Source organism: Dipodomys merriami, unplaced genomic scaffold, assembly GCF_024711535.1.
Source record: "Dipodomys merriami isolate MVZ:Mamm:240054 unplaced genomic scaffold, mDipMer1.0.p SCAF_7, whole genome shotgun sequence".
Classification (NCBI taxonomy): Eukaryota; Metazoa; Chordata; class Mammalia; order Rodentia; family Heteromyidae; genus Dipodomys; species Dipodomys merriami.
In genome coordinates this window covers 2,815,357-2,827,998 of record NW_027206290.1, presented here as the reverse complement: position 1 = coordinate 2,827,998, position 12,642 = coordinate 2,815,357, and the positions used below count along the sequence as shown (strand labels likewise).

General features: G+C 35.2%; 1 protein-coding gene across 1 annotated transcript in view; it reads left to right on the top strand.

The window, feature by feature from the left end:
• Negr1 (neuronal growth regulator 1) overlaps positions 1-12,642 on the top strand; it is an 876,873-nt gene that overhangs the window by 552,869 nt on the left and 311,362 nt on the right. Inside the window, exon 4 of the mRNA XM_070007283.1 lies at positions 9,368-9,499. Within this exon, the coding sequence (XP_069863384.1) occupies positions 9,368-9,499 (132 nt within the window). The remainder of the gene's footprint in view (positions 1-9,367; positions 9,500-12,642) is intronic.

Below are 12,642 nucleotides of genomic sequence, written 5' to 3'. Positions count from 1 at the left end.
AGGCCTTAGCTCAACACTTTCCAGTGAAGCAAAAGCAAGAAGAAAATATAAACCAGAGAATAACACCCTCTAGAAGATGGAAATTGTCCTCAACTGATGGCCACCAAAGTCCTTTAGTGTCTAATGGACTCCAATTGTAAGCATATTTGTTCTTCAAACAGCCCAAATGTACAAATAAAGAAGATTCTAGCAATGACTCTTGTATCTCTAATGCTAATTTTGTTATAGTGAAAACCAATATTAATGTAGAAGTAATAAAAGTGTGTTCTCAAAAGACAATAGATATATTTACTTAAACTTGGTGGACAATATAGGACCTAAGTACTGGTCTCATGAGCTGGAAGCAAGGTGTTAAGTCTTCTGCATTTGGATTTCCTTATTTGTAGGAGAATCAATGCCTTGCTGTCACTGAGGAATGTTCCATCCGCCCATGCTCTACCTCACTATCTTGAACATTAATGGCTGGTAGAATCCTCCTCCTCCTCCTCCACCTCCATCACCACCACTGCCACCGCCGCCGCCACCACCACCACCACCACCACCACCACCACCATCACCTCTTCTTCCTCCTCCTCCTCCTCCTCCTCCTCCTGTTCCTTCTCTTCCTCCTCCTCCTCTTCTTCAATGTTTTACCTTCCTCTTCTACTTCCAAAGAATCATGTGATTTGATTCAATTTTTGCAACTTATTTTACTTAAGATTCATAATGTAATCCTATCTGCAAAATATATTTTGCCATATAATTAATTACTCCAATGATTAGGAGGTGCATACTTAATGCAAATTATGATTATGTTTATTATAGAATCAAACTGACCTTCTGACCCACATAGCTGTGAGGCATAAATTTGAATGCTTATATTATGCCAGTAAATGAATGGTAATTTTTTATGTCAACCATAGAAACTCTTTCAAAGATAAACATTAACATCTTTTGATTGGGCTTTAATGTTAACATCAATTATATATACATGCCCTAATCTAGTTCTGTTTTTAGTCTAAGTGGGATTTGGACTGAGGAACTTACCCTTGCTGGGCAGGTGCTCTATGATTGAGTCAAACCCCCATCACATTTTTTACTTACTATTTTGATATGGTCTTGAATGGTCTCATGACATGATAATTCTGCTCTCAGCCTTCTGAAGAGCTAGAATTACAGACCTGAGCCACCACACCTGGTCCTTAATCTTAGAGTGAGAGCCTTTGTTAATACAATTATCAAAGAACCAGTAATTCAAGTCTGTAATTTTAGCTATGCAAGAGCCTGGCAATTCAAATCCAGCCAAAGCTGAAATGTCTAAAGACTTCATCTTCCAAAACAACCAGAAAATGTTGGTCTGTACATGTGGATCAGTTTGTAGTGAGTCAGTTGAGCAAGCAAGGCAGCTTGCTTGATGTCTTGAGTCCAAACTCCAGTGCTCACAACAAAAAAAAAGTAAAAAAAAGAAATAAAGGAAGGAAGTAAACTAATACAGCTCTTACAAAAAGAGCCAACACTTGTTTTGGATTTAGTTCTGTATGTTCAGTCTCACACTAGGTTCAATAGCCAAATATTTAGTGACTTTATTACCATTATAATCTTACTCTTACCCTAGATACCAATCCTTGTCTGTGAAAAACTAATGCTAGGACTATATACAATGTGAAACTTCATAGATGCTTAAGTCCCTTACCTAAAATGGCAAAATATCTTCATATAACCTATGTGCTGCCTTCAAGTACTTTAATCTCTAAGATTACATTAATTACTGAATAAAATCTAAATATTACATAAGTAGCTGTTATGAGGAACTATTTAATGAATAGTGGCAAGGAAATAGCTGTACATCTTCAATAGAGACAGTTTTGCTTTATAATATTTTCAACTCACAGTTGAATTTTTAGATTCAAAATGAATAGATTGAACAGGTCAATGAGATTGGAAATTGCCTCATAAATTTAGCTAAAATTTACTGATGAATTAAATGTTTAAATCATTAAGTATAATACTTTACCTGTACTGATAAGGATTGAAGGAGAACAACTATCATTTTTATTTATGGTGGCATGACTAGCCACTAATTGAAAAAGATGTTTACTCTCTTTTCTAAAGAAAAGCTGTCTTTTCTGGGCTATTTTATTGTTTTTCTTTAATCAAATAGCCAACAACTATAGATTCCACACTTGGCATGAAATAGAATGTAGACTTTGATCTCACATATTCATATTCTAATAGGAAAAATAAATGGCAGTGAGTCACACAGAGTTAGTGCAAATTTTTTTTTATCATTTTTATAAGCATATAATGTAGAGTTACTAGACTGGGAAGTAGATACAGTTTAAAAAGTTTTCTTTGAGGATATAATTTTCAAGCAGGGAACTGAAAGCTGGGAAGTTAGCTGGTGGAAGTGAAGGATAGAAAGGTCCAGGTAACAGACAGATCCACTCTTTAAGAATGCTGACCACAAGATCTTTATCTCAGCCTGCAGTGCTCCTTAGAAACCTGAAGCTTATAGGTATCTTTGAATGCTGTTTGGAGCCATGTCTAACTAAGGAGGCTGGTGTGTGAAAGTACATAAATAAACATAGCCTTACATGGGTGCATACACGTTCATACATCTCTAGGACAATGAAGAATAATGGTTACACTGTCCTTGAGAACTCCAGAACAGAGAAAGTGACTCCAATATGAGAAAAACCATCAATCCTATCTGGAGATGTATAAAACAGATGTGTTTACTGAACTCCTGCAGTGACATGTGAACCTAACCAGCCATTGCTATCAATGCTTCTTTGTTATATGTTTTTTTATTGTACAAATACTGTACAGAGGTTACAGTTACATGAGCAAGTTTATGAGTACATTTCCTAGCAAGCATTGTTACCTCCTCCTTTGTTTTCCCCCTACCATCCCTGAGACTTCCTTAGTCTCACTTCTAGTTGCTATTAAATATTATATTAAGGCAGAAGCATGAATCCTGATTTGCTCATCTCCATAACTGTTAATAAGGAAAATCTACTTAAACTAACCTCTCTGGCATGCCTAAACCTGTGTACATTATAATAATAGTTAACACATTTCTTTTTTACATTCTTATTATCTGTACAGTGTCCTAATCATTTTACTTCTATTCACTCTTCACCACAATCATATAAGCCAGATCCTGTTATTATTCTCACATGTCACAGATAATAATCTAAAGATTAAGTCCCTTATATAAAGACATAACCGAGATTTCAGCCCAGATAGTCCATATCTTAATCTCATATCCATAACTACACAGTATGTTATAATTCATACATGTTACAAACACTTTCATAACCTCAGACATGCCAGTAGATAAAAAGCTGATGGGAAATTACTCTCATTAATGTAAAAACAACATCCAACATATCTTTTATTTCAGTTTCAAGAAATAAGTAACTAGGAAAGCCTATCTATATATTTTTCAAGACTGCCTTGAAAGTGTGATTTGTCTGTCTTTTCTATTGTTTGTAAATTCTGAGGATTGAACTCCGGGCCTCACACATGCAAAACAAGTATTCCACCATTTGAACATCCCTCTGGTTCCTCTTTTCCTTTGTTATTTTCAATGTGGGGTCTCACTTTACTTAGGCTAGCTTGGGATGCTATATTTCCACTTATGCTTCCCTATGTCTCTTGGAATTACAGATGCCACCTATTATTGGCTGACATAGATTTTCACAAATTTCTCTTTGCCCTGCTGGCTTTGAACCCTCAATATTAGTGCTTCTCAAGAAGCTACAATTGCAGACTTGAACTACTGTGTCTAGTTGTGTGATAATTATTTTGTAAATAATGGAAGGAACTTTGCAAAGCATTCTGTAACCACTGTTACAGAAGACTATGCATTCCTGAGTTAGTAACAAAGACAGGAGTTTCTACAGTAGTTTTTGGAAACGCTTGAGGAGATAGAACTAACAGAATATATGATGAGTGACTGAGGTAAAAGCATTGTCAATGAGTGTTGGTGCTAAGGTTTCTGGCTTGATAATCAAAGCACTACAACTAAGAACAGAAATGTAATTGTAGACTTGACAGGAAAGACACATCTGACTTTGGTTATGTTGATTTGAGTTGACTTTGAAACATCTAAGTGGAAATGTCATGTTGAATTCAGGTGTTTGAATTCCAGAGGTTAAATAGTTCACTCAGGATTTTGTTAATATATAGAATGCAATGAAATGGAATGAACTCACAACGTCCTTTAACATTGTATAATGCGAAGGAAAATGAATGCAGTAGAACTGAAGCAATATACAATGGATGAATGAGTGTGACTCATTGCATAAAAGTAGAAACACATGTAAAATTAAGTGAAGTAACCCAGGCCCCAAGAAACATAGGTCCCATGGTTTCCCTTATTTGCAATAACTAGTATATGTCTAGGACAAGCAGAAAAGGTCAAAAGTTATGTAAGATGATATTAAGTGAAATGACCCCCAAGATAAGGACACAAATATGTTTTTTCCTTCTTGCTATTGTTTTTAACATATTTATAATGTACTATGTGATTTTTTGTTTCTTTGTATGTTCCTCCCCCCACAGTTTAACCCCTGTTTTCACTGTATTTCATGCTGGTGCCTTGCATCTTGTATATACACTTCTCTAATTTGGGGAGAAGTGGGGAAAAAGCAAAATGCTCAAATAGGGATACAGGTTGACCCATTGTAACAATGATATGTACAAGACACCATGTTGAAAACAAACTTTACAACTTCTGTGGGGGGCAGGTGGGAATAGTTGTAGATGTGGGAGGGGAGGGAGGGGATGGTAGGGGAAAAACAAAGGAGGAGACAACAATGCTCAATAGGAAATGTACTCATTACCTTACTTATGTAACTGTAACCCCTCTGTACAGTATTTTTACAATTTAAAAACATACAAAAATAAAATAAAATAGCATCCAAGAGATTAAGAAAGGAGCTAGTTATTCTTTTTAATTTTTTATAAACTGCATGCCATTGCAGTTAAGCTAGCCTAAGTCTGGGAAACTTCCCAAAGGAGATAAATTAGAAGAAGACCAAGGTGAGAGGTCTTTAATCACATGTGATGAGGAATATTTTCTTCTTACAACTGTATGTACAAAGTAGCTGAGACATGACTGAATCTCTGAAGTTGTCATTAAAATGAAGGATTATGCTGGAGGAGTGGGAAGGTGCAAACAGTGCTGAAAAGACAGCTAAGGATGAACTCTGGAGAGTTTTGTAAAGATTCCCAAAGGAATATCCTGCTGAAAACTCAGCAGGACTACGTATTACATCCAAGACCACAGATTTCAGGGGGCTGAGAGCTCCACTCTGAGCAAAAATGCCTTAGCACTTCATTATTGCTTTAAAGTTTTCATCTGGCTAAGTAAGTAGTGGGGGGTACTTCTGTTAAAAATTCTATTGTGTGAATACCATTTGCCATCTGCTTTGTAATACCTTTTGTAAAGATTTTGTGGTTCTCCACGGTTTTTAATTTTTAAGTTATCTCAATACTGTAGAGAAATACCAACATATTACAGTTCAGTTTTTATATGCAATATTAAGGAATATTCACATTCCTCATCAAACATAAAGCCAAATCTAGGTATTGTTGAATGACCCACATAGAATTCCTCCTGGTTGCCGGGCTCTAGAGGCTCATGGTTGTAATCCTAGCTACTCTGGAGGCTGAGATCTGAGGAACATGGTTCAAAGCCAGCCCCGATAGGAAAGTCTGTGAGACTCTTATCTCCAATAAACCACCAGAAATCCAGAAGTGGCACTGTGGCTCAAGTGGTAGAACACTAGCCTTGAGCTGGGGAACTGAGAGACAGCTCCCAGGCCCAGAGTACAAGCTCCATGACTAACAAAAATATGACTAAAAACAAACAGACAAACAAAAAACCTCCTGGTCAAGGTTGTATCAAGTTTGTATCAGAAACTAGTACCAGAAAAATATTATGAAGTACAACTACTTTACTTCCTGTTAAAGAAAGTATCATTGAAACCTTATAGAACTTCTATAGTTCTCCATTTTTTGTTAAAAACATATCTCTACTTGGAAGAGTCTATGAAGTATTGATATTGTAGGAAGTACTAACTTTTATTGCTCAGCATTATATTTAGGGTTTTTGCTAGTGTTTATGATATCAAAAAGGATCTATGACAACTGTACAGATTATTCTCACTCGTTTCACCAGCTGTCACATCAAGATGTCAGCAAGGATAACAACTTTAGTTTTTGTCCTTTTCTTTCTTCACAACTCTAAAAGGGAAGAGGTAACTTCTAAAGCAGGAGTTGGTATATGTGATTTTATTAGTTCATTTATCAATGTATGTGTTTTTTCAATACGTATTTGCAAAATATATATTGCTTCAGGCATCATGTTAGAGCTAGGGTCATAGAAATGAACAAACCAGAAACTACTGAAGCACTGGGCAGTTATAAAACCTTCAATCAGAAGAGGGCTGCAATATCACAATGAGCTTACATCTTATCCGCATGCATAATTGGCATCCCAGGAAATATGATACAGCCCAATGTCTTACATTTATAATAAACACACTTAGAGAGTGCCTGCCCCTCAGTAACCATGCAAAGCTTTGGTTTATTGATAATCCTCTTGTCTCTATTTCTCTGTGGCCTTTGAGTTTGATCTTTTTCTTTCATTTTGGATGATAGGTTGACTTGAATCACATGTATGAACTGGCTGCATCTTACTGAACTGTGCCCCCAAATTAATTGAGTAGTTAAAGATTTTCCCTTGCATATAGAACTAAGTTAATGAATCAATACTAAAGAAAATAGAGTACAACAAAACCCAAAGAAGCAGCCAAGCAAATTATGGACTAGTAACAGACTTCAGGGTTTATATCTTGGGAAAAGCAAGTCTAAATTTTGAGTCTGGAATTTGACTCTAGTGACACCAAGACTGAGAACAGAATATTGACTGGCAACTCTTGTAGTAGTAAACACAGACTTCATTTTGTGGTGGGCTGGAGAAGGTTACTCAAATGTGCTTAAGTCAGCTTCAGAAACATAGATTCAGTAGATATGAATGGAGCCCACTGTAGTGTTCTCATATGATTATCCTGGCAGTGGTCAGATTTTTGTCATACAGCTTCTTATATTTGCCTTCAGTCTTTCAGAAACTGATGTTTTGCCCTTCAGGATAAAGAAACAAAAAGGAAATAGCAAAATTCCTTGCATTGGAAGTAGTGTTATGGCTCAAAGTGGTAAAGCACTAGCTTTGAAAAAAAGAGCTCAGGGACACTGCCAGACCCTGAGTTCATGAGTTCCAGTCTCACTACGGACAAAACAAAAACAAAACCAAACAAACCTTACATCTTTATGTTCTAAACTTATTTTTTCTAATTTTTCACTGTGCTTACTGACTTCTGGTAGACATATAAATCCAATATACTTATGGTTTAATACTTTAAAATATGTTGCTCATATTTCTTCTATACATAAACATCAAAACAATAATAGATTATTTAACAATTAGATAACATTTGATTATTGAAATTGATTACGTTATGTACTTGTTTTCAGGGCAGGTATTTTGGAGATAACATTTTTAAAAACTGTATTATCAAGTAATAGGAGGATTTAAAAAGAACATTTTCATACTAAAAATGAGTTCGATCCTAATATATTTGTCTTTACATTGTTTACAATGTTTTTTCTCTTTTGGTTGGCGTAACTGTATAATCACAAATGTGGTCATTTCATTCTTATAGAACATATCACAGGCCCCACTTAGGTTAGTTCATATTTGATTTGGTTCTTACTTTATAATTCAAGTTTATTTGAAAAATTCTTTTTTTGTAAAAATAAGGAGTTACTCCTCTACATATCAGTGGTTATCACAGACACACTTGAGCCTAGCTTATCTTTATCAGAGAGAACAGGATAACTTATAGAAAACAGATATTGTAATTGTATTAGTGTACTAATGTTAAGTACATGAAATGAGATGAGCTACAAGAAAATTTATAAAATCAAATTATAAGAATTTACATCGTGAAGTTAACTGTTATTTTTATAAGCTTATATCCAGATGCTCAAACTAATATATCGACTGTCATCTCAGAAGTCTAGTTCATCTCCACCTACAACTTGATAACAGGTGGATAGATGAAAAAGTAATCCCAGTTCTGAATATTCTAAATTCAAGTTTTTAATTATCAAGGTCATAGAACTGGGAGGATAGCTTGTGAAATACCTTAATACAGGCCCAGGCAAGGAAACATACAGGGAAAATTAATTGACATAGATTTTAGATGTGGAAGGTCATAACAAAATTTTGTTTTGTTTGATTCACTATAATTGAATTCTCTTATTAGTTGTCCACCTTCTATATCATTCTAATAGTTCTTATAAGACAGTAACATAAAGAATAAAATCTCATTGACTACTGTAAACATGCCATTAAATGGAAACATTTTTTTCATTTCTATTTTTTTTTTTTTGGTTTTCACTGAAATTCAATATTCCAAGTCCTGTACAAAGTGTCCTGGCTCTTCAAATTCACATAGGCCCAATATTCCTTTGCCCTACCTCTAATAATCAGGATTCTTATGTCCAATGATTCTCTGATTAACTGAATAAAAATTCTCTACTTGAAGAAAGGAATCTTTATTTCAAATCTCATTCACTTGAGGACATTCTTTCATCAGTGAACATCTTTATATTTTTAATCTCCTATTATTTTCAGTCAACAGAATACTTTCCCTGGAACACTAAAAAATAAGGATAATTTAGTTTTTTTATAACCACTTAACTCTTAGATTTGAAAGTCATTAGGGTTGTTTTTCAGAGACATAATGGTGATTTACATATAATGTTTACAGTGTTACATTTTTGGCAACCATAATAGTTTTGGAATTAGAAATATGGCAATGATTTTGTAAAGCTGTATACTTTTTAGCAAGCCATCTGGCATGAAACCTTGAGTATGAAATTTCCCCCAAAGAAAAATAACATTTAGTTAGGTTAAGTGTCAAGTTGCAAGCTCATACTGTATAAAAGTCAATATGTACCAAGTCATATTAGTGAATTCCATCTACACTGCTGGGAGGTTATTGAACTCAATTATAGAAATGTGCAGTACTCTATTGGATGTGTGAGGAGGTTAGGAGACCACAATCAATTAAAAAGAACACATGTATATCCTGTTCTGGGGATATAGTTATTATAGTATCCCTTGTTTTGCTTCTGCTTATTTTTTCCCCTAAAATTTCCTCTGAAAATAGGAGAACAAAGAGTTTAATAATTCCCCTGTTTCATTTGGAATTATTTTGTCAACAGTATCATACAAAGTCATGAGATTATTGTTTTACATAAGTGAAGCCTCAGGCAGTTATGACTAAACATGTTGTAATATTTTTTGTAGCAAAACCGTTTGAAAATGGACAATATTTGGACATTTATGGAATTACGAGGGACCAGGCTGGGGAATATGAATGCAGTGCAGAAAATGATGTGTCATTCCCAGATGTGAAGAAAGTAAAAGTTGTCGTGAACTGTAAGTCTCACCACTATTTATTAAGATAAATTTTGGGAAAACATTAAAGCCTGTGAAAATGTTGTCTGAAATTGGTATTACTGTAATAAGTGGTGTATTGGCAAATATCACCTGCTGACAGTGAAAACATGTGTTTTTCAAAATATTGATCAAATTGGTGGCTTGGAATGTGGCTCAGTAGTAGAGTGCCTGCCTAGCATGCATGAAACCCTGGATTCAATTCCTCAGTACCTCATAAACAGAAAAAGCTGGAAGTGGTGCTGTGGGTCAAGTGATAGAGTGTTAGCCTTGAGCAAAAAATAAGCTCAGAGACAGTGCCCAGGCCCTGAGTTCAAGCTCCAGGATTGGCAAAAACAAAATATTGATTAAATTGTTTTATAGAAAAGAAACCATCTCAACTGATCCTCTAGTAATGCATTTTGATGCCTAACACCATCCCCAATATTCTAAATTCTGCTGTTTCCTTCCAAGTGGGTTGACCTTTTAGGGCATTTGGATTAAGAAGGAGTGTGGAACACTCTCAATCACACCTGATGTAGCTAAAATGTGATATTTCTCTTCAAAGAGTTGTGTTGTGGTGCTTACATTACTTGTATGATTAATTTAATTCTATGTTCTTGTGAAAGTATTGAGAAAATTGAGAAATAATTTCCCCATGAACATCATTCTGATGAAGTTAGGATATGTGAGTCAAAATGCCATTATGTAGCATTTTCTCTAAATTCCCTCTACAGTAAAATTAGATACATTTTAATAGCACTCTATTATATATCTCAACACCAATGACTATTTCTTTTAAAAATATGTACTTAATCTTTTTTTCAAAAAATCACACTTTAACTTCTTCAAATAAAATACCCTTGGGTTAACAAAATTTTGGCAAAATTATAAGTTAAAAACTTCACTTTTGCTCATTTTACATGTCTATATTTTCTACATGGTCTTTGGTAGCAAAATTTATATAGTATTATACCACAGATCAGATAAATGTTTCTAAATATATCCAGGAATGCTGAAATTAATCTTCAGTTGTTTTATATTAATGTGTCTTTCAGTCTCATGAGCCAAAAGTTTACTCTCAAAATTCTCCTGGCAGCTGAGCTGTTTGTCAGAGCAAATCCTTGGTATCAACTGAGAGTGTATGGCTAGTCCATATAGTCTTGTTGAACTATCTCTATCAGACAGAGCCGATGTGCATGATACTAGATCAGGAGCCAATCCTTGAAGCTGAATTTCTCAGAGTGCTAATCAGAAAAACCACTGAAGAATCAACCAAGAAACTTATTAAATTGAGAAATATCTGGATTCCCCATCAGCCCTACTGAATATATGACATAGATTTTTTTGTATTTTGACACATTTCCAGATTTCTCAGCATGTTTTTGTTGCAAAGTGTTACTTACCAAAATTTCTGAATATTTTATGACTGATAATACTTTTTGGAACATATATGTAGTTATTGAAGGGTTTAAAGGTTGAGAAAGAAGAAACAAGAATTGGCAATGAGAAGTGAGCAGTAAAAGGTAGATTCAAAACCACTAAATAAGTCAGATACCCAGCCCCAGCAATACAGTCCACATAAAATTCCAGACACATGGGTCTATTAAAGAATGTCTGATTGGAATGAAATGAAAAAACAGGTTTTCATGGGCGGCTGTACAGGTTTTCATGGGCTCCATGCTCCATGTATAATCTCCACTTCTCTTTGTATTAGTGAAGTCCTTTCATCTCTCTGACTTCAGTTCATTGCCATTTATTTGATTTGATTCTGTTTTTTATTCTTTGTAATATATATTTTTATTGTAAAGATACTGCACAAAGGGGTTACAGTTACATGAGTAAGGTAATAAATTCACTTCTTATGGAGCATTGTTACCTCCTCCTTTGTTTTTCCCCCACCATCCCTTCCCTCTCCACCTCCCCAACTTCTCCCTCACCCCACAATGAAGCTGTTAAGATTGCTTTTAACATAGTGTCTTGTACATCTCATTGCTACAATGGGTCAACCTGTATCTTTTTTTCAGCATTTCACTTCCCCTACCCAAATTGGAAAAATATACATATAAGAAGCAGGGCACCGGAATCAAATACAGTGAAAACATAAAAAAACAAAAAAAAACAAATAGTACATTATGAGTACATTAAAAAAATACAGCAAGACAGATAAAATCTCTGTGTCCCTATATTGGGGTCATTTTGCTTAGCATCATCTTGTATGGTCATAGCTTTTGACCGTTTCTGCTTGACCTAGACATATACTAGGTGATGCAAATAAGGGAAACCATAGGACCTGTGTTTCTTTGGGCCTGGCTTACTTCACTTCATATAATTTTTTCCAAGTCTTTTCATTTCCTAACACAAAGTGTGGTGTCATTCTTTCTGATGAAGGCATAAAAGTCCATTGTGTGGCGGGGACTGGGGTGTTTATACCAAATTTTCTTGATTTATTCATCTACTGAGGAGCATCTGGGTTGGTATCATATCTTAGCTATGGTGAATAATGCTGCGGTAAGCATAGTTGTGCTGGTAGCTTTAGTGTGGCTTTGTTTGTGATTCTTTGGGTAAATTCCCAAAAGTGGGATTGCTGGGTCATAGGGGAGCTCTATGTGGAGTCTTTTGAGGAACCTCCATACTGCTTTCCAAAGTGGGTGAACAAGTTTACCCTCCCACCAATTCAATAGGGTTCCCTTCTGTCCACATCCCCTCCAGCATCTGTTGTTATTAGAATTCTTGATTGTAGCCATTCCAACTGGGGTGAGGTGGAATCTCAATGTTGTTTTGATTTGCATTTATTTTATGGCCAGAGAAGTTGAGGATTTCTTCATGTGTCTATTGGCCACTCTCATTACTTCTTCAGAGAGGTCTCTCCTTATGTCTTTAGCCCACTTGTTAAAGGGGCAGTTATTTCTTTGAGGATTTGTTGTTGGGGATTTATTTTTTTAAGTTCTAAATACGTTTTAGATATGAGATCTTTGTCCATCATAGGGCTAGTGAATATCTTCTCCCAATCCATGGGCTTTTTATTGATCTTGCTTGCTATGTCCTTTGCCATGTAAAAGATCTGCAATTTCATGCAATCTCATTTGTCCAAACTTTCTTTGATTTGTTGTGTTTCTGGGTCTTTATTAAGAAAATTCAGCCTG